At 34.2% G+C, this 22,678-nt stretch overlaps 2 protein-coding genes across 9 annotated transcripts; one reads left to right on the forward strand and one right to left on the reverse strand.

Annotated features, from left to right (window-relative positions):
- The first annotated feature begins 5,798 nt into the window (after positions 1 to 5,798).
- On the forward strand, positions 5,799 to 10,466 carry LOC132311343 (protein FAR1-RELATED SEQUENCE 4). 8 transcript variants are annotated; one of them, XM_059809223.1, is made up of 5 exons: positions 5,799 to 6,001; positions 6,227 to 6,289; positions 7,044 to 9,276; positions 9,375 to 9,431; positions 10,165 to 10,466. In XM_059809223.1, the coding sequence occupies exons 3-5, from the start codon at positions 7,216 to 7,218 to the stop codon at positions 10,312 to 10,314; spliced, it is 2,268 nt and encodes a 755-aa protein (XP_059665206.1). In that variant the 5' UTR covers positions 5,799 to 6,001; positions 6,227 to 6,289; positions 7,044 to 7,215; the 3' UTR covers positions 10,315 to 10,466. The 8 variants fall into 8 exon arrangements, with proteins under 8 accessions (XP_059665206.1, XP_059665208.1, XP_059665207.1 ...); XM_059809225.1 differs by having other exon boundaries at positions 7,140 to 9,276; XM_059809224.1 differs by lacking the exon at positions 6,227 to 6,289.
- Positions 10,467 to 13,453: 2,987 nt separating this feature from the next.
- On the reverse strand, positions 13,454 to 21,328 carry LOC132311344 (uncharacterized). The gene is made up of 12 exons (XM_059809229.1): positions 21,143 to 21,328; positions 19,935 to 20,635; positions 19,647 to 19,844; positions 19,414 to 19,485; positions 18,183 to 18,278; positions 16,882 to 16,961; positions 16,674 to 16,749; positions 16,245 to 16,455; positions 15,682 to 15,878; positions 14,616 to 14,724; positions 14,406 to 14,495; positions 13,454 to 14,298 (listed from the first exon to the last, which is right to left on the reverse strand). The coding sequence occupies exons 2-12, from the start codon at positions 20,466 to 20,468 to the stop codon at positions 13,511 to 13,513; spliced, it is 2,451 nt and encodes an 816-aa protein (XP_059665212.1). The 5' UTR covers positions 20,469 to 20,635; positions 21,143 to 21,328; the 3' UTR covers positions 13,454 to 13,510.
- Positions 21,329 to 22,678: the final 1,350 nt, after the last annotated feature.

The raw sequence follows: 22,678 nt of genomic DNA on the forward strand, positions 1-22,678 counted from the left end.
CTGAGCAGGCTGAGTTCCCAACTTAATCGGCTGAGTTGGTGCTGAAGTCGTCTTCTTCGTCTGTTCAGCCTCTGTAAACCCTAAAACTCCATGGTTAAGGCCTCTAAGCTTCAACCTAAGTCCCATATGTCCATACTAAATTATTTTAAGTGTTTCAGTAGGCAACGAATCAACTTAAATAACAGTTCATGCATAAAAATCTAAGAATAAAAAAGTCACGAATAAGCATATATAATCGTGAAAATCTCTGTTTTAGTCCGATTAAGCATACTTGATTATTCTATTTAAATTATTTAGGTCTCCTAGAATATCCTAGGCATGTATAGAAACACATATCAAAGGGAAAGAGTAAGAGAAGAACTTGCCTGTTAAGGATTTCAGATTGAAACCTTAAACCTCCTTCTCTGTGTTCTTCCCCTGATTCTGGCGACTTTGGTTGCCGTCCAACCTTCTGCTCTTCTGTCCTCACCCCACGAACAGTCTCTCCTTCTTCCTCCTAAGGGTTAGCCTTGACCCCATTGGCCAAGCCTCTCTGTTTCTTGCCCCTCTCTATTTTACGTGATGGGTTTGTAAAAACCCCTAGCAGACACAAACTTATATATATATACTACTTATAATTTAACCTAATCCTAACCCCTCTCCAATTCCTTCCGTTATTAACCAAGAAAAGAAAAAGAAAACAAATAAATAATATATATATTTATAAGTCTGCTAAAACTAACGTGATAATGTACATACATAAATAATTATTAACATTATAACTATATAAGTTATACATATAATATAAAACTGATTATAGTTATATTAATATTAACTATTAATAACAATTAATAATTAAAATAACTATACATATATACCCATATATATGTGTACAACCATCTATGGGTAAATGTTCATACCTATCCAACTCCCGTCCAAGTAGTCCATACGACCCATTGGGTTGGTCAATTACTACTATCCAAATCTATCCTTTAAAATAAAAATAAAATAAAGCATACAGCAATTTAAATCATTTAATCCTAACAAAATTACAATTAAATCACGCATCATTTAAACAAGTAAAACACCCAATTAATTAATTACACAAACACCTAATTAAATCATAAATCACATAAGCAATTAATACAAATAATCATATAATCATGTAGCCACATAAACACATAGCCACGAAAGCACATAATCACATAATTAAATAAAATGTAATAAAATAAATAAGTAAATTCCCTTTTTATCCTTTTAAAAATTAGGGGTATTACACCGTAGGTCCGAACCGTTAACCGGATCCTTAACCGAACCCGAGGTCAATTAAGGTCAAGACCGTCTTTTCCTAAGTCAGCACATGCCATATGAGTCGGTCTAGGGCCAAAGGTACTTTAAGAACACAGTTTTACAAAGTGGTCAAATGTGCAGGTCAAAAAGGAAAGGTCAGCCGGCTGATAGCCCTAGGTCGGCCGGCTGACAAGGCAGGATCGGCCAGCTGACCAACATGGTCGGTCGGCTGAAACGGTTATAAAAAATGAATGCTCTCGAGACTCTGCTACAGTAGGAGTGTCGGTCGGCTGGTGGGGTGGTTCGGTCAACTGATGGTGAGGATCAGCCGACCGAAACAAGGCTCCTCACAACCCAACTCTCTGGAATAATTCCTGACTATGCATTTTATAGGCCAAACCTATACTGGACCTGTTATGCAGTCAAATTCTGAATTCACGAAAATAATTTCTAACATAATGCAGTTAAAAGGCATCTATAATTGGACAAAACATAACTTCACTTCCCATTCATCATGAAATCTTTACGTAGTCTCACTTCACTTCAAAATACCATCAAGAGTTATAGTTACAATACATGGCCATGGCTTGCAAAATGAATACACTTTACTACAGTTTGAGACTTTACAAAAGAACAACAAATGTACAAAAGATGATAAAAATATATTCCTAGTCCTCCTTATGCTTGTGAAGGGTCGGCGTCCACTACTTCCTTTCCCAGCCTTGAAAAATGTTAAAATAAGGGGTGAGCAAAATTTGCTCAGTAGGTGGTGCCTAAGACATACCTCTTGTGGCCCTGTGAATCCTAATAATGAATATGAATAGAGGATAGGAGTCATGCTATGCCAGGAAAGAATACACATCAATTCCAAATTCAAAATAAACAATGTTATGCCATGAAATACGATACCATGTATGTCACTCCCCATTTTCAAAATCACTTCCGTCATTTTTCAAACTGTTAATATAACCCGTCTCTTGGTGGCTCCGCGGCGACTCGAGAGAAAGATTGGCTACTGTCCCTGACCATTGGTACCTCCGCGGAGTCATTTGGGGCCCAGATAGCTCAACCCCGCTAGGGTGATTTCCCTACTTCCCTTCAGGTTATATTAACACCACGGCCCTTTGGTGACTCCGTGGCGACCGGGTTTTTCATAAACCATTTTAATCAAAACTTTACACTAAAAATCCCTTTTTCATTCACTTCCAAACACTTTGCCCTTTTTCTTACCCGATACTATGCATGTATGTCACATGCCTTTTCAATACTGTGAAAATGAAGGAAATTAATACTACATAATTTATCATGCTTTCTTTTCACAATTTCCAACAAGTTAATAAACATCAAAGGCATGAAAATTTAACATTTCGGCATTTTTTTCATGCAAATCAATTAATACACATGATCTTGAATTTCATACACAACATTTACATCATTTTAAGGGCAATCAACTCAAATTAAACATGCTTGATAACAAATATTGGAGAAAAACTCAGAAAGGAACAAGAAATTGAGAATTACAGACCACTACCTTAAGAATTGCAAAAAAACCCCAAAATTGTGCCATAATCTCAAAATTCCAAGGTTAGCCAGACAAGGACTTGTTCCGATTAAAACGTAGATCTTGACGCGCTCTTTAATTTGCCGCAAACGACATTCAAAAACTTCAAATAATGAAGGAGAAATCAATGTTTGAAAATTTGAGACCAAAAGAAAAAGAAAAACCTAGAAAGAGAAGGAGAGAGAGAGAGAGAGAGTTACGGGAGAGGAAGAGAAGATGAGAGGCCAAAATGGCTTTTTAGCCAAATGGGATTAGATACCCCAGTAGTCCTAGCCGTAAACGATGGATACTAGGCGATGTGCTAGCCTTTACGAATCAACTAGAGTGACTAAAGGAAGACAAGACTATAATACTTTTTACACCACACAAATATATATATACACCTTTAATAATTTACAACTTCATATAACACATTAAATAAAATGCATGACATACAAATGGACCCAACTAAAATCCTCGTGTGCAACAATTCCTATAGGGGGTCCCACACGGAACCGTCCGGCCCGAAAAACTGAAAAATGCAAAAATGACAAACCTTGCGTTTCAAAGAGTCCTAAACTCAATGAAACGCCCCAACCAGCTCTCGGTCACACCTGGCACACCCCACGATGTCCGGCACGCAAAACAAAAAAGACAAAAATACCCTTGCAACGACTAAAATTCCGAAAAAATGAAAAATGGCAAAAAATGGAAACATTACAATAATCATAAACCAATAACACTTGAATACTTGATGGATCAGTTAGGGTCTGTTTGGTTAGCATCAAGTAACCAGAAAGGATAAGAAAAAGAAAATATTTAAATTTTTTGGAGGTTTGGTTAAAGGGAAAATGAAAGTTTTGGGGAAAGTATGATTCCCGTAACTGAAAATTTTCCTCAAAAATTTTTGTGCAAAAAACACACGAAAATTCACTTTTTTCAAAAGTTGTGCATTTTATATTTTACTTTCCTATTATACCCATGTTAGTTGTCTATCTTCTTCTTCACTTAATTACATAGACTTCCTTGAAATATGAGAGTTTCTTTCTTTTGTAAATTACTTTTTTATACAATCATATATTACTAATTGTTTTTATTTTTTTTATGCGTGCATCCAAAATTAATTAATTTTTTCTTTTTATTATTGATATATTTTTTTTGAAATGTCAGAAATAAGTAATATATATATATTTTTTATATAATTGATAATGATTAAGAGTTATTATTATTATTATTATTATTATTATATATATATATATCTATTTATTGATAGCAAGAGTGTTAGGTGAAAACTAGTCTCTTTACATTATTTTAACATAATTTATTTCATACCTAACATCAAATATTATTTTAAAATAAATAATTGATGATTCTTAAATAGTCTGCATAATCTGTCCATCACTTTTAATTTTATCAGTCCTGAGTATCCAAATACATCATTTATAAATAAATAATAAATAATAAAAAATAAAAATAAAACTAACATAAAAGATAAAACAAATACTTGAACTTTAATTGTCCACTTTACCAAAAGCTTATTTTTATTACCTTAAAAGATAAAAGAACGAGAATTCAAGTCTACAAGACAAGTGAATAGAGAGAGGAGAAAGCAAAAAAATTGTATTATGATATTACATACTATTCTATTCCATATTTCATTGTTTCATTCCTAAAATAAATAATTAAATATAAATAATATTCATCTAACATAAAATTATTTATTTTTTTACTATTTAAAATTGTAAGTGTATTTTCGGCAAGTAGAATCATTTTCTTTTCCTTTTCATACTATCCAAATTAACAAAATAATTATTTCTCACAACTTTCTTTAAAAATTTCCTATTAACTAAATGCACAATGGAAATTTGATTTTCCTTTCTTTCACTTTCCATTAAATTTTCTTTCTAACCAAACAGAGCCTAAAAGTTAAATCCAAATTTTGACATTTAAAAAATGACCTCACAAAAAAATATGAGAAATAATTCTTGCACCAAATAGTTGTTGCTATACCTATTTTTTTAATCGGTCAATTATGTACCAAATAAGAAAGTGAAGCCCCCACTTAGTTGTATGAATAACTAATTACTCAAAATAAATTAATATATTACGAACAAATCTCAAACAATCAACATTAACTTTTGGCTTTGTTTGGTTAGGTAGAATCAATTAGAAAAGAAAAGAAAATGAAAATTTTATAACTTTTTTAGAGTTTGGATAGAATGAAAATGAAATGTTCTGAAAAATTTGATTTCTCGCAACCCCAAAATAAAATTTTCTCGTGAAAGCAATGTCTTTCTATTTTGCATTCCTATTTTATCCACCGAGTACATCTATAATTGTAAGCCACCAACAATTATTTTATTTTATTTTTTACTAAATTTCAAAGAATTATAAACCAATAATAACTTTATTGGTGATAGAGTTTGAATTTACTTAGACTTCTATAAATAGTAATTTATAAGTGTCAATTAGTTGAAAACAATATATATATTACTACTAATTAATTCTTTATTATTCTACTATTTATTTTATTATTTTACTATTTTTATAAAATAAGAAAAATATATCATAAGGATAATTTAGGCAAGTAAAAATATTTTAAAGTAACTTTTATGCTCTTCAGTATAATTTTCTTGAATAATTTTCACATCAATCAAATGCATGCTAGAAAATAAATTTTCTTTTCATTCACTTCATTTTTCTTTTCATTTTTTATTTTTCTTTATTTTCTTCCTGCATCTGACCAAACTGAGCCTTAAGGAGTATTAGATTCGATTAAATTAGATTAGAGTAGAATTAGATTAGCGAAGTACCATTTGGGCATCTAACAATTTTTCGTGAGAGATACAATGATATATGCCTATGGGCTATGATCCATCCCACTCCTTGTACTACCGAAAGTACCCTCCGCATAGCTCAATTCAATTACGAAAATGCCTAAATTATGCACGTGTCGTCCCTACAAGACGAGTGGCTTTCAAGTGAAACACAGAGCGGCTTTCAAGTGAAACACAGAGCTAATCTGGTGAATCGATCAAATCCCCATTCCACCTTCATGACCAAGTCACAGAGAAACCCTAAAGACAGTCACCGGAAGTTTTGAAACCCTGGCAATTACTCTCTCTCTAGAATTCATTTGAGATTTGATTTGAACCCCACGGAAGCTTCAGAACACATTTCATCAATTCACAGGTATTCTTTGTTAACATTGCTGTGTTTTTACTGATCTCTTGAGTTTGTATTCTTATAAGATTTTCATACTTGTACTCTCTCTCTCTCTCTCTCTCTCTATATATATATATATATATATATATATATATTTGTGTCTTTATATATAGACACACACATATCCTCTCATCTTTTGGGTATTCCCAACCCTAATTTTTTTTGAAACCCTGGCAATTACTCTCTCTCTAGAATTCATTTGAGATTTGATTTGAACCCCACGGAAGCTTCAGAGCACATTTCATCAATTCACAGGTATTCTTTGTTAACATTGCTGTGTTTTTACTGATCTCTTGAATTTGTATTCTTATAAGATTTTCATACTTGTCCTCTCTCTCTCTATATATATATATTATATACATACATATATATATATATATATATATATATATATATATTTGTGTCGTTATATATAGACACACACATATCCTCTCATCTTTTGGGTATTCCCAACCCTAATTTTATCGGCACCCCATTCTGAAATCAATTCCTAGGTCTGGCATGATGGTTATACCTAGTTTTTCAATTGGAGCTAGTGCGAGTCGCCTTACGTATATATTCAGATAATATTGTGGGTGTGGGGGTGTGTGTCTATATATATATTAATGCAAATAAGTAATTATATAATCTAGTGTTGCTAGAAAAGGAGCGCATGAATTCTGTGTCACGTCATTTTAATCCGAGATTTATCTAAATATTGTTGAAAGTTGAAGCATTTGGCCCTTATACGGTTATTTTGTTGTGAACCATCTGGGCCTGTTTGGTTCAAAACGCCTACAAACGGTAGCCGAGGTATTGTTTCATAAGCATTTTAGGAGTACCAATTTTGATTTATGGAACCAATTTTTGCTTCAAAATTTGCTCATGAAAGCAAATTATGTAGTTTTACAATCCCTTCTAACCAGTGATGCTTGACTTCTTGGAGCTGCATAATTATGTATTGGGAGCTTGCCTATATTATCATGTAGTGTACCATACATTGATTTTTCTTCACAACCTTTATTTTTAGGCAAAGCGGTGATGGAACCGTTGAGACACATACTTTTATTCTCTTCACTGCCAAAAATACTGAATATTAATTATGGGGAAATGATACAAAATGCAGTGGACCAAATGTGACCGTTTCTGTAGGCAAATAGCGAGGTGAATTCCAAGTGAATAAGAAACTTCCCACCTAAATAATGGAGTCTAATGCCATTGTTGGGAATACAGATTTGGAACCTCGTGATGATATGGAATTTGAATCAAATGAGGCAGCATATGCATTCTATAAAGAATATGCCAAATCTGTGGGGTTTGGTACTGCAAAGTTGAGCAGTCGTCGTTCAAGGGCATCAAAGGAATTTATTGATGCAAAATTTTCATGCATCAGATATGGAAATAAACAACAGTCAGATGATGCCATTAATCCGCGTCCTTCGCCAAAGATAGGTTGTAAAGCAAGCATGCATGTGAAGAGAAGGCCAAATGGAAAATGGTATGTTCATAGTTTTATAAAGGAACATAATCATGAGCTTCTACCAGCCCAAGCACATTTCTTTCGGAGCCACAGGAATGTCGATCCACTAAAGAATGATGCTAAAATACGAAGAAGGAAGATTTTAGCTGCTGTGTCCAAACAGTATGGTGCATATCAATATACTGGTTGTGTAGAGAATTATTTCAGAAATCAGCAGGATAAGGGAAGGAACTTGACTTTAGAAGAGGGAGATGCTCAAGTGCTGCTTGAACTTTTTGTGCATATGCAAGAAGAGAATCCAAAATTCTTCTATGCAGTAGACTTAAATGAAGAGCATCGTCTGAGGAATGTGTTCTGGGTTGATGCCAAAGGCATGAATGATTATACTAACTTTAGTGATGTAGTGTCCTTTGACACCACATATTTCATGAACAAGTATAAAATACCATTGGTTCTTTTTATTGGAGTTAACCATCATATTCAGCCTACGTTGCTTGGTTGTGCATTGATTGCAGATGAGACCGTGTACACATTTGTATGGTTAATGCAAACATGGTGTTTATCAATGGGGGGACGAGCTCCACGAGTCATACTGGCTGACCAACACAATGCCATAAAAGCTGCTACTGCGTCTGTCTTTCCAGAGTCCCGTTATTGTTTCTGTCTGTGGCATGTATTGGAAAAGATTCCTAGGCATCTCGATTATTTGAGCTTGTGGCATGATACCTTTATGGTGAAGTTTAGTAAATGTATACATAGGTCATGGACTGAAGAACAGTTTGAAAAGAGATGGTGGAAATTGCTTAACCGATTCAGTCTTAGGGAGGATGAATGGATTCAATCATTGTATGAAGACCGTAAGCTATGGGTTCCTACTTTTATGAGAGAGATATCTTTTGCTGGGTTGTCTACAGCTTCACGATCTGAAAGTTTGAACTCCTTTTTTGACAAATATATTCATGGGGATACTTCACTGAGAGACTTTATAGAACAATATAAAGTAGTCCTTGAAGATAGATATGAAGAGGAAGCCAAAGCTGATTTTGATTCATGGCATGAAACACCAGAGTTGAAGTCTCCTTCACCCTTCGAAAAACAGATGTCATTGGTATACACTCATGAAATATTCAAGAAGTTTCAAGTTGAGGTTTTGGGAGCAGCTGCATGCCATCTTAAGAAAGAAAAAGAAGACGGGACAGCAATTACATATGCTGTTAAAGACTTTGAAGATAACCAAGATTTCTTAGTGGAATGGGATGAATCAAAGTCAGATATATATTGTTCATGCCGTTCCTTTGAATACAAAGGTTATCTCTGTAGACATGCTGTTGTGGTTTTGCAAATGTCTGGTGTTTTCAGCATCCCATTCAGATATATACTGCAACGATGGACAAACACTGCTACAAGCAAGCATTCTATTAGTCAAAGATTGGATGAGGTGCAATCAAAGGTCCGTCGCTACAATGATCTATGTCGACGAGCTATAATATTGGGTGAAGAAGGGTCGTTGTCTCAAGAGAGTTACAGTATTGCACTAGGGGCCATAAAAGAAGCTCTGAGGCAATGTGCAAATGTGAATAACTCTATTGATAACAACATGAGACCCAATACCTCAGTGACTCATGCCATTTGCGGTGCTGAGGATGAGAATCAAGTTACCACTAAAATATCTGAAGAGCAGGCATCGAATCTCAGAGTCACTAAGACAAACAAGGCTTCTAAGAGGGTGGAGTCAGGAAATGAGAAGGCAAGTGATGACAATAACGCGAGTATACAGGGGAAGGTTAGTGAATTTGACTGTTTATATGTTCATGCTATTAGTATTAGAATTTTTCTGTATTCAAACAGTAAACTACCAAATATTCTGCTTTTTTGCACCAGGTGCCTTCTGAGTTGGAAGTTGGAAGTGTAGGGACAGTAGGTCGCTTTCACCAAATGGTTTGTCATTCTCATACCTTAATCCTACTTAATTAGGAGATGTGCTTGATGAACCTAATTAAAGAGTTTTTCATGGCTGGATTATTATCTTTTGGGGCCTAAAACTTTTAAAAGACTGGCTTTTGAATTCTTTTTGGTTGTATAAACTAGAACAATGAAATTTCTGAGAGCATTTAACTAGTGAAAACAAATTAAGCTGATGGTCATCAGCCTGCTACATCAACAATATAGGCATAGTCAAGTTATATAACTAAAATTTCTTTAAATTGGGACTTAATTTTTGTGAGAACAGTCCCACATGATCATTATTATGTCACGCATTAACGCAAGTGGTAGAGAACTGGAACACGCTCTCTCATGATATAATAGTGCATTTCTAGAGAATGAGGATGCTTTTGGATTAATTCCTGGTATAAGACTTGATCAATATGGAAATAATTACTGTGCATATTGGGGTAGGATGGGGTTATATTGTATTGTGTATGACTCAAAATTAATTTTAACTATCAGGGTGTTTAGATGAAAAAGGAGGAAACCTTAATTAATTTGGTGTTTTTAAAAAAAAAAATTTTAATTTGGTGTTCGTACTTCTATGAACAGTTTGAAACTTCTATTGTAACAAAAAGTTGAGAGGGGTAGAATGGAAAATTTCAGATGTGTCACTGACATGGTTCAGTTAGCTTACTAATGGCATGCATTTGTTTAAAAGTGCTCTTTTTTGTATTTGTGGCAGGATTTTCCCAACGTGAGGCCAATACAGCTACATGATATGATGCCAACACATTTACATAATGTAGCACCAACAATGTTTCATAACATGCCGTCAACACAGTTCCATAATATGGCTTCAACGCATATACCTGACGCGCGCCTTCCCCGTTAGCTTGAACTTGTAGTTCGTTATGTAGAGATAGTTTGTTGTACTAATGGTAATATCTCTGTTACCTGTAGAGAATTAGAGAAGATTGATTTAGAAAGTTGTAACTTGTGCTTTTATGATTGCTTGTTCAATTAGTCAACTTCCCTTTTTTGTTCTATTAGGTCTCTTCTGTTGTTGTCACAGAGTTTGGGCCTGGAACATCCTATCCTAAGGGTGATTAAATCACCAAAGTAACGGTAGAAATGGTTGGTAAAAATTGGGTGACAAAAATGGAGGATGACGGATTTTGTAGTGTACATGGAAGGTTAAGAGGTTGTTGGGTCCATATGAAGAAATGTTTAACTATTATTCTGATCGTGTGATTTAGGTGAGGAATTCAATTTTCTAGCTGCTGCAAACTACATCACAATACGAAGAAATAACTTGCTAAAAGCCCTTGTCCATTATGGTAAGATGACTATCTTGATGTGAAATGTTAATTCCTGATAGCTGATATGTTGGTGGTTGCAGTGACAATGAGAATCCAAAAGAATTGAAAAGAAGAAAGTGATATTGGTGTCTAATAGTTAATGCTACTTTCTTGATGTAGATTTTGTTCTTCGTTTTTTCATTTTTTTCAAGGCATTATTTTGATTCCGGTTGAGGGCTCAAGAACCATTGAAAGGTATACTAAATTGATGTCTGCTGAAACCTTTTTATACTTGATTAGTTGTAGAATTTCCTCAATCCTTTCTGCATTCCTGCCGTACCATAATGTCTATTGTCAATGGATTTTCAGGTTGTCAGATGCTTTTGATCCATGGTTTCATTGAGCCTTTCCATGAGCATTTGTAGTTTCATTGTGTTTGACATGGCATTTGAATGGAAAATTATATTTGTTGCGACGTCGGTCCCCTTGTGCGGTTCACCATGAGTGATGATTTGTCAAAGCCTCAGTGTAAGTGTTGTGCAAGTCCTATGTCACAACTAATAGCAGCACTCCATTTGAATATACAGTCCAATATTTTTTCACTCCCTTCGGGTAATGATATTTGGACCGATGTCACAACTAATAGCAGCACTCCATTTGAATATACAGTAGAATATTTTTTCTCAGACTTATTTGTTAGGCCTACGGGGTTTTATCCATTCGATACAGTGGATAAGCTGAAGTGTAGGTCCCATTTATTACCTCACATGGATAGGAACCCTTATCTTGGGAATCAAAGTAATGAATGTGCTTCCAACACCCTTGGAAGAAGGATTTCATTGCAGCAACTACGTCTCCACCAACAATGTTGGACCAAAATTGTTGGAGAGAAGCCATGTGGTCGAGGTGCTTGGTCAGCACCAGGTTGAAAGACGAGGACATTCTAAAATGGATGCTTCAGTTTCAGACAAATGAATCCTGGGAGGAGTAAGATCCACATCACTTAAAGCAACAAAGCCAAAGGTGTAAAGTTGTTTATAATAATGATGGGAGGCAAGAAAGACTTGGAATTAGGAAATTGTCTTTGCCTAATGATGATGAGCATAGTTATTAAGCCAGGACCAATTGCGTTTAATTATGTTAGAAATACTTCTAAATTACAGTAATATATAATATTTATAGACTTAGATAAACTGTATAGGTAATATTAGTTTTCATTTTAGAAATTATAATACTTACCAACCAAGAAAAGTATTTTAGAAATTATAATCTTTGTCCACCAAAGAAAGGATTGGGCATGAGAGTCTATAAATGGAATTGAATCCTAAGCCTTCAAGAACGATCCAAGAGCTTGGATCGTCAGAATCATTCTGTCTGAAATCTTTCAACACAATATATTGATTACAATATATCCTTTCCTCCCAATTAGAGAGCTTTCCAAAACAAATAAAATTGGAACTTGTATTCGAATTCTTTATTCCCAAGTCGATCAACTACATTCCAGAGCAGAGCCACCGATCCAAGACCTTCTGTCAAGTGGTATGAGAGTTTTTTTCTCAAATCTTTCAACACACAACCCTACCGCCTCATCTCGTCCCCGATTTCGGACCAACATACAAATTTCTTTATCGACTGTCAGAGCACAATTTGCTACACTTTACCTTTAAAAAACGAAAAATATAATTTTTTTCACATGAACTTCTAACGATTTAACTGTGTTTACACAAAAAAAAATAAATGATAATAACAATAGCGATTTTACGCACGAAAGAGACATGGAGCGAATCCATACTCGGTAGTTAAATATCAAATAATTCACATTTTGGAATGGAATAAATGATTGTCCAGATTTTGAAACACGTCTACTTGTTTGTAAGTTGACCACCAAAGGTTATTTTTATGTAATTTTTCTTTTTTAATCAATAATTAGATTTAGTTCCACAACAAATACTATTCATTTAAGAATCTTTACCTCTAGAATCATGATCGAGATAGCAGACTAAAAGTTATGGAACTCATCCGCTACGAGTCTTTTGTGGTATTGAAACAGCCTTAACTTTTATTATTTATCGTGGATAATGAAATCATTACACACGAACAAGAAAATAGGCGTCCTCATCACAATATTACTCTTCATAGTTTTGTTATAAATATATCATTATCTTTATCAATAAAGAAATTTAATTTTGTCTCCGTTTATTTCTATGTAAAATATTTTTATTATTTTTTGGTATTTGGTTGCATTTAAATTAGAAAATATAATTTTACACCATTTTTCCAAAAATGACATAAGGTCCTGAAAACCGTGAATCATTTTAAAGTAGTTCATATCTTTTTTCTTGAACTACGCTTGATATGCCCAGAGATTATATTTATATCTATACAAAAGTGTGTATACCTAAAAAGTACAGAAGTGTCTAAAATGTATTTTTATCGGTCCATCTAGAATATATTATATTTCAATTTCAAGATATTTCTAACAATATCTTCGGTGCTTATATTTCAATTTCAATATACTGATTGATACCGGCATAACATCCTAAATGAAATATCTGTGCTTCCTAGGTGTATATATAAAATCACCACAGCTGATTCATCTCTCTCTACATATCCAATGCCGTTATTCCAAAAAATAACAGTAACTTTTTTCCTAAAAAAAGAAAAACTTGACAACTTAGCTACATCAAGAAATTGAGAGACATTCAAATGTGAAATTTCCACGGCCACTTCACAGAAGCAGAACAACAGAAAAATCTTATTGTGCCATCACTTCAATGGTAGTTGAAGTCCTTAAGGTTTGATATCAAAGTATGGTGTGTAAGATTCATCCATGAAGTTATGAAATGGAGTGAGAAGAAAATTCCTTCCCGCGCCTTTGGCCACAAAACTGATAGGATGATATGAACTTATTCCATTAGTCAACACAAAGCTGGCTGCCTCCTTGAATCCAGCATCTGGTGGTGCCCCAGCAGATTGGCACCGGAGCTTGATAAATTTACGAACAGTAGATTTTTCCCCAGGAATACCCTCACTGCACACCAAGCAACCCTTCTGGCTACTGGACTCTAATGAAACTGTTCCGGGCTTCCCATTCAATCCCGGAGCCAACTGGAAAACAGAATTCTGAGTGGCGGGAGCTCCAACTGAAGCTGTAACTGAAAGGTTTCCGTTATTTCCTTGGTGTAGAACAACAGTACCTGGAAAATCAAATGGTTCCAGCATCACCAATTTCCCAATAGCATCTTTTGGTGCAAACTGTTTCGGGGAAGCAGCTGAGTCCTTTAAGATGAGTCTAAAAGTGGCCCTTATGGACCAATCATTGTGGGGCTCAGGAAACGGCATCATTTTGATTGTATGGGTTGTGTTTGATAGTGAAAATGCTGACACTGACTCTCCAGAACCTTGGGAGAGAGAAATCAAATTAGAATAATATTCCGCTGGAATTGGAGTGATCCATTCCGAGAGGGACTTGGCTTTTCCTGTTTTGAGGTTCCAGTCTTTTTCTTTGCTCGTCATCCCAGCTAGAAGGTAAGGGCCATAAAGAATTGCCTGAACGGTGGCATATTCAGGCCGATCATCTGAAGCATGTATCAGTTAAAAACTTCTGTTAGTTTCATCGTTAGATATACATTGAACATCATAACGTATAAAATAAGTTATTTATGAGAGCATCCCAAGAAAATACCTTTAATGTTCTCAGTTCTAAGGTTGAGGGGCAGTTCAAGAGTGATTTTGTCACCAGAATTCCATTGTCTACTGACTCTGAGAAATTTACCTGCATCATCAGGGTGGAGAGAATTATGAACTTACCTGAGATTCTCAATTAAAAATCAAAATATTTGAAAGAAAAATACAGTAAGGTAATAGAAGAGAGGAAGATGGAGGAAGATCGAACCTGGAGTTGGTTGAGGCAAACCCTGGCCATTTAAAGTTGCCTTAACACCATTTGCCGGTGCCCAATTTGGAATTCGCAAATTTATGGTAGATGATTGGCTTGCCCCTTTCTGCATCCATAAATTAAGCATGGGAAAATAATTTGTAAAATTTTGTTGGAACCTGAAACTAACAAGCACTTGAACAAAGATAAGTAAAAGTAATTTAATAACGCTCTGTTTGGTTGCAGAAGACATGGAGAAGAAACTTGAACCTTATGATCACTTGGGTTAGAAAGAATTTAAGGTTCCAGTATCTAACAACCAAAACATATTTTATTTGCCTACTGAAAAATTTCCAGTATCTACTTATATTTTCTCTTCGCTAATAATTTTTTAATATTAATTCTTTCTTCAAAAATAATTCATATCTTTTCGACGTTGTTAGCTTCTTGTATCCTGCTTTATCTTTACTCTTGTTTTTAGCCACAAGAGGTCAGATGGTTTAGATTTCATACTTTCTCATACAATACTTTTCCTCAATCAATGAAATTATAGCCACTATGCTATAATACACATTGACAGTATGCATCTATTTTTGGTTAATTTAAAATGAGCACATGCATGAGAGAGAGAGAGAGAGAGAGAGAGAGAGGGAGGGAGAGCAATCTGACTAACAAAAAGGAGACACCATCCGCTCACATCTTTAAAGGTGGATTAATTAGAAAAGATTGTCTTTAGATGACCTGTTTTCACAGTAAGATAATTGAAAGGTAGGGAAACTGTAACCTAGAAAGAGTCGGTGAAATGAGATGCAACATTCCTTTACTCTGTAAAATTATACAAGTAGCATAAACAAAGTAAAATTTATGTGCTATAAACAGAAAGATATCCAAATTTCCTAGAGGTAGTTTTTCCTATTTTCAGATGGAATGTTAGTAAGAAAGATACTTCCACAACAACTTATTGAAAGACAGACGGTGTATAAGGAATAAAGAGGCCGTTCCTTGTCCTGATATTGAACTGTGTTATGAAAATAATCAACCATATTTAATAACAATAATAGATTTTCTAGCTACTAACATTTACCTCCTTCGAGGAGATTGTCAGTGTCACTTGAAGACGAGAATCCCAAGAAAAAACAGGTTTTACTATCTGATTTATAAAAATCTTTCCAGATTTCCAATCAAGCGAGCTCGATATGTACTGGATGATGTAAAGCCCCGGAGCTTTCCCCTCTTCTTCAAAGTATATCGAATCTCCTAACTTTGAGAATGACTCAACTCCTTGACAAGCCAAAAAAAAACATGTTGAAACGCATATTAACTAAATCGTGACAGTCAAAACCACAAGTAAACAACCAAATTCTCCCAGTCATAAGGGATTAAGAATGCAAATCATAAGATCTAAGAATCTAAGGTTGTAAGATGCAATTAAAAAATTGTTTGAATATTTTTAAGTCGCTTATTTAGAAGCAAAAATATTTTATTTTATAATAAAAAAATGGTTTATTTTTATGAGGTTTCAAGGAAACAGCCTCTTCACATGTGGTGGTAATGCTGCATACTTCTAACCTCCCTAAGACCCCGCAATGACAGGAGCCTCGTGCACTGGGTTTGCCTTTTTTAATTTATGTGGTTTCAAAGCCATACCTGTCCCGTAGCAGCACCAAAAAGAATCAAACTTTGTTCCCCATCCATAGTGGCTAACGGTCTTAGAACATCCACTACATAGGGGTAGCCTGTAGATAAATTGTCCAGGATGCCCTGCCCGCAGGACGACCAGCACACCATTGGTTAGGGCACGCTCATAATAATCTGCATATGTGATTTCTTTGGTCCATCTAAACAGGTTGCGTGACACCTACAAAATCATATGCCATTTGATGCTGGTAAAAAACAGCACTGAGATTTTAAACCAAAATAATAGAAATTATAAAGTGAAAAGTGTGCTAACTCATCCAAAAAGTATTAACCACAACCCCTTAAATTTCTGAAGAAAGAAAAACAACAACAAAGAGAGAGACAAATCTTCTCACTGAATTTTTTTTTCTTCAAAAAAAAAAAAAAAAACCAGCAGACCTTCAGCATGTTATGAGTTGCACATGATTCTTCATTTTCTCGTCCCAGAGTGTCTCCCAGTCGCTTTGGGTCTGCCCTGCTCATGGGTTGAGGAAATGAGAACAAACCAGAATCGCTTAGGAAATTCAGGAATCAAGACAATAAGTGTAAAGCTTTCCACTGATAGTTGTAATTATCAAACACTATTTAAAGTTCAAACTGTTTGTACCAGAACTCGTCAACTGATGTCCCTCCAGTTGCATAGGTGTGAGAAGAGTCAAGAATCTCCATGAAGAAAGTAGCCATGTCCTGCCATTAAAAAAAAAAAAAAAAAAAAAATCATAAAACGATGATCCAAATATACAATGAGAATAGCCATTCTTCAGCAAGAAAACCGTTGTGCTACCTAAAGGGGCAGAATTAAAATTAATTTCCATGGTTGCACCCTCTGAAAAGCATCTCAATTAGAAATGAAGGAATATTTAGGAACTGCAGTTTTCTACTCCACAAACCACAATGAATAGATGGTGCTGTCAAAGAAGAAATTTCATCTCTTAAAAGGCCCAGGTGAGGCAATTTAAATATGTGGTGCAACAGGTTTAACCCTGAAGCCTTGGGTTATTGTTTTTATGCGAATTTGATAATAGAGATTAAAGGGCAAATCCAGTGCATGAGACTCCCACAATTTGTGACCTTCAGGTCACAGTGAGGCGAGTCAGATCAGATGTATGCAGCCTTAACTGTGCATACAGAGAAGTTTCCTTGTTTCCTCACAGTGGAACAATCTTGCTGTTGCACCAAGGCTCGCCCTCAAATTGGGTAAATAGAACTAAGCACAAATAAAATAAAATAATTTTTCATATTGAATTCTTAATAAAATGAAATATATTTATCAATCTTTTATGCACTATATATATGCTATGCATAAATACTTTAATCTAAAAGATTTATATACTAATTATATTCTGATTGATTATAATTGGATCAGATCACTATTAAGCCAAGGTTGACCCGTTGGTTAACAAATGGACTGATTTTGGTTCATCACCATGATAAGGAGAATACACATTTTACTAACTTAAATTTAAAGGACTGGATTCATAACAAAATTCAATCCATTCAATAGCCGAATAAGGACTAAATTCATATCAAACCAATGCGGCTCTCCCTATTGACTCCTTTCGAGGTCATTTTACCTCCATGATTATTAGGACCACTACTTTGTTGAGGGATGAGTAGCTATGCTCCAGTCATTTATCTTCAATAGTTTTTCCCTACTTGTAAAAAAAAAAAAAACACAGAGAGAGAGAGAGAGAGAGACTGAAGAAGAAAAAGTAAAGGTAAAAAAAAAAGTTGCTTGCCTTCCAGATATTAGACAAAGTAGTAAACCAGAAAGTTCCTATTAGACCAAAAAAAAAAAAAAAAAAAAAACCGTAATAATACTCAACACTAAAAATTGGAATCAAGAAAATGCTTCATTGAGTTATAATGCTCTGAGGACTGATATTGAAATGAATTATAGCCATTTACCCTGTAAAGTGGATCACCAGTAACTTCGTACCGCATTTGAGCTCCAATAACATGTGGAATATGTGTATTGGTATGAAACCGAGCTATATCATCCATCTGCAAATGAAAGGCATAAATTTAGCAATGTTATTTTAAAAATAAGAATTATATAGACATATGGTTTATTTGAATCACCAAAATAAAAATCGGCAAGCAATCTTGAATATATATGATGCTAAGCTTTGCAATATATAGATTTGGAATCTCATTGGAAGATCAGAAGATTAATGAATTGGTTCGAATTTTTTTGTAAGTAATATATGAACCGGTTCATGTCCAGGAATAGATTCCCAATGGTGAATTGTTAATTGAATAACACCAATTTGTATTTTCAAATATATTCATCCTTGAAACTGGTTTAGATAACATAACTAAATATATTCCAGAATTTTCAAAAACTAACAATTCTTCAATCCTTCACATTAAGGCTTTCTTAATTTATCAAGATCCTCTTTGATTTTAAGTTTTAACATATCCTTTTTCCTTTTTGACTTTTTTATGCCACACTCTCAATCAGGGGTAGAGACAATTTAGGCCACATGCCCCCAGGCCTGGCGACTCCCACTATATATATTTATTTATACATATATGAGAAATTTTACATAATGGCCCCCTAAAATTATCTTCTTCTTTTTTATCCCTTTCTTTTCTCTTTTACTCTTCAAATTCCATTAATTTCCTTAAAACAAAAAGTTTCATTCCCCTTCTTCAATCAAATTCTAACCTTTTTCCCTTCAAAGTTATCTCATTTTTCTTTATATTCTTCTTCTACTCTTTTTTTTTTTTTTTTTTTTCGAACTTATGTGCGATGTATGTAGTATTAATGTAACTTTTTTTTCTCTTCTTATTCCTTTTATTTTTCTTCTTCTTATTTAAATTTATTACTATAATTTTATGAACTCAATGTGTGTAATTTTATGCATCACTTTCGAAATACGAAAACCAGTCGAGTACAATTGTAATTGTATTTAGAGGAAATATTACCACTCAATATTCTGATTCTTATATTTGTCAAGTATTTATCTTTCTTATAATACTCCTTGATTAGCATATTGTTTTGAAATGACTTTTTTTTTTTTTTTTGCCTTTTGATTTGAACAATCCATATTTATCATGTTAGTTGATTGGTAGGTAATTTACTAATGAAAGAAATAAAAACTCAAAAGAGTAGTATATAGAAAGTGATAACTACCTTTAATGCAAGGATTCCTAGGAAACAGGGTTTGTCAAAAAGATGAGCCATCAATAAATGCTTTTGATCATGCTGCACATGGTAACAAATGAATGGCAAAAATCAGAAAATAAGTTCAACAAATATTTGTGAAAATTGTAAATACAATAGACCACAAGCAATTAACAATACCAAAAGATTACTTTATGAATATAAAAGTGTTATAATGCTGTCCGTGGATGAGGGTTACGCACCGTTACACTGTATAACTGATAAAGGATATCACTCATGCCGCCAACTTCTGTATTTAATAATTTATAGTGTGCTTCTAGACTCTGCTTTGATATCATATTTTGCACACGCTTGTAAAAGTATTGCACCTTACGAATCATCATTTTTAGAGCCTGATCATTACCCGCGTATTTGTATTGATCAAACAGACCTGCCAATATCTGTGAAAAGCATACTAAGATAAGACTGGTTCTGTAGCATAAATGGATTAACAGCTATTAATTAATACAATGTTGCAAAACAGCTTTTACCTTGTGCATGGTGTAGTATGGTGCCCACACATATTTTCCAGATTCGTAACGGTCAAAAAACTCATCTGGGTAAGCAGATATATACCCTGTACCAATTTTATTCTGACAGGCAGCGAGCGCAGAAACTACTGCATTCATTTTCTCTTTGAGAGTACTATTATGAGTGCTCGCCCACATTAAAGCTGCGCCACTCAGGTAATGCCCTACAAAATGGCCCCGGAGGTCATATTTCGGATGCTCCCAACCTCCATATGGCCTACCGGGAGTAGGCAAACCAGCCGTCTTCCTAAAGCTCCAAACCAAGCTATCAGGTTCTAACATCAATAAGTATTCCAAGTTTGTCTGCTGAGCCTGCCAATGAATTGATGAAGGGTCATTAAGTCTCACATCATGGAGAGACACATCCTTGAGGGTTGCAGGCACTTTAAAACCAACTGAAGTATTCAGTTTCTTGGACACCATCGCCCAATTCGCCGCATTCAATTGCCTTCTCTCACCGAAATTGGCCGGAGACACCTCAACAGAACAACCCATGTGTTTCCCTGTGTACTCATGGTATTGCGCTAACAAGTTTCTCTTCCATGTTGTATTCGTGGTAGTCACCAGCTCAGCTTGAACAGTGTTTGATGCTATCTCATCAGGCTTGTTAGTGCAGTCCTTACCCAAAACAAACCCACACAGAAGAGATAACACCACCGCACCTACAACCGAACGCACCATGAAAGACTTCATTGTTATCACAATGTCAGGCATTACTTGAATGCCTAATTAATTTCAAGTGAATTAAGATACAATAATATGTATGTGTGTGTGGTGATTGGTGAATCCAATTTATATTTATAGACATTACCCAAAAAAAAATTAAAAATTATTTATTTATAGAGATCAAATGATGAATCAATCAATGAATGCGCCAAATTTAGCATAAAATCAGACACTCTCCATTGTCAAAGATAAGAATGGCTTCTTCCTAAAAAAATCAGAGCCAATCCGAATTGATATTATAAAATCTATAAATAGCGAATTAACAGTGAAAGGATAAAATAGATACTCTATTGTTGGTGAGATAATAATAATAGGGAATTATTAAATTCTAATCTAAGTAGAAAAATGGAAGAGTTTAAATTTGTCAAGAACAACGTCATGTACGTACAGTGTACTATATATATATATATATCAATCAATTGAAGATAGTAGATAGTACATACTTCTTGGGGAGAATTAGGATGATCGCAGTCATCTTGATCCATGAGACAACCTCGCTTTCCCCTGTTCGTAGCCACAAGTTTTCTACGATCATCGTCTGATGGTTTTCTCTTCCCGGAAGCTGGTCTCTGAAAAGGGAGACAGGAACTGTGACGATGATGCTCTGGAGACTGAGAGAGCGCGCGTGTGAAGGAGTGCCCTTGAAAATGATTTGCGCAAAGGGATCCTGGGCTTGGATATCTGGACATCTGGGCTGCTTAGTTCGGAACTTGGGTTGTTAACTGAAGTTTGAATTGATAGAAGGGCTGATAAGGGGTCAGGCTTTGGGTTTGGGATTTGAGAGAATTAAAATGGGTTGGGGATTCAGAGACTCAATGGATCGTAACGATTGAAATATATGGGCCCAAATAAGATCCTTAGTGGGAAATGGAGGCGTTAGGGGTTGTTTGTTTTTTTTATTTTTTATTTTTCTCTTTCCCTTTTTCTTTCTCTTTCTCTTTCTCCTGACAATAGAGTTAAAAAGCTCAAAACAACAACCACCACCCAACAACCAAAACTATCCCGCAGCATCCTCCCGAACAATGGCATAATTGAGTGACTCTAGGGATGGCATTTTTTTTATTTTTTATTTCCAAACATAAATGAACTCATGAAAGTGGGGAGATCTTCTTTTTAGCCACAATTTTTATTTATTTATTTATTATTATTATTTTTTTTATCTTGCATACAAACTTGACCCTTCCAAATACCTATATACATATAACATATTATGGTGGGTATTTTCTAAGTGTATTATATTAATTTACAAGAATTTACAATACGTAGATATACATATCAATTAGGTTTTAGAATTTGGATATTAGAATTATTATAAGTTTTAGGAAATATATATGTTCAAATACTTAAAAATATTCTATAGTTATATAATTCTAGTTGAATTCAAAAAGAAACTCCTCGTAAACTTGGTTGTCATGTATAAAATTCTAATAGTTTTGATTATTCTAATGTAAACAAACATATAGTAGAACAATTCTAGTCTTATTCATCAAAATATTCTATAGTTATATAATTCTAGTTGAATTCAAAAAGAAAACACCTCGTAAACTTGGTTGTCATGTATAAAATTTTAATACTTTTGGTTATTCTAATGTAAACAAATGAACAATTCTAATCTTATTGGATTTCATCAAAATCCTTACAATTATTATATAAATTGTAATGTCCAAATATATATATATATATATATATATATATATATATATATATATATATATGTTAAAATTTGGATATTACAATTATTACAAGTTTTAGGGAATATATACGTTCCTTCAAAAGAATAATACAAAATATTCTACCGTTATATAATTCTAGTTGAATTCAAAGAAAACTCCCCTTAAACTTGGTTCTCAGATATAAAATTCTATTGGTTTTGGTTATTTTAATGTAAACAAACATGTAGTGGAACAATTATAATCTTAGTCGACTTCATCAAAATCCTTACAATTATTATATAAATTGTAATGTACAAATATTTAGAA

This window comes from Cornus florida, unplaced genomic scaffold (genome assembly GCF_030987335.1).
Source record: "Cornus florida cultivar Cherokee Brave unplaced genomic scaffold, ASM3098733v1 CherokeeBrave_3.0.0_Hap2_Chr06, whole genome shotgun sequence".
NCBI lineage: Eukaryota > Viridiplantae > Streptophyta > Magnoliopsida > Cornales > Cornaceae > Cornus > Cornus florida.

What these genes read in the sequence shown, in the direction of transcription:
- LOC132311343 (XM_059809223.1), top strand. Translation starts at nt 7,216, where the DNA reads ATGGAGTCTAATGCCATTGTTGGGAATACAGATTTGGAACCTCGTGAT. An exon ending in ACGCGAGTATACAGGGGAAG is followed by an intron (nt 9,277 to 9,374) that starts GTTAGTGAATTT and finishes TTTTTGCACCAG; the next exon opens with GTGCCTTCTGAGTTGGAAGT. An exon ending in TAGGTCGCTTTCACCAAATG is followed by an intron (nt 9,432 to 10,164) that starts GTTTGTCATTCT and finishes TATTTGTGGCAG; the next exon opens with GATTTTCCCAACGTGAGGCC.
- LOC132311344 (XM_059809229.1), bottom strand. Translation starts at nt 20,468, where the DNA reads ATGGGTTGTTCTGTTGAGGTGTCTCCGGCCAATTTCGGTGAGAGAAGG. An exon ending in ATCAGTTATACAGTGTAACG is followed by an intron (nt 19,486 to 19,646) that starts GTGCGTAACCCT and finishes TACCATGTGCAG; the next exon opens with CATGATCAAAAGCATTTATT. An exon ending in TGACAATCTCCTCGAAGGAG is followed by an intron (nt 14,725 to 15,681) that starts GTAAATGTTAGT and finishes TTATGGATGCAG; the next exon opens with AAAGGGGCAAGCCAATCATC.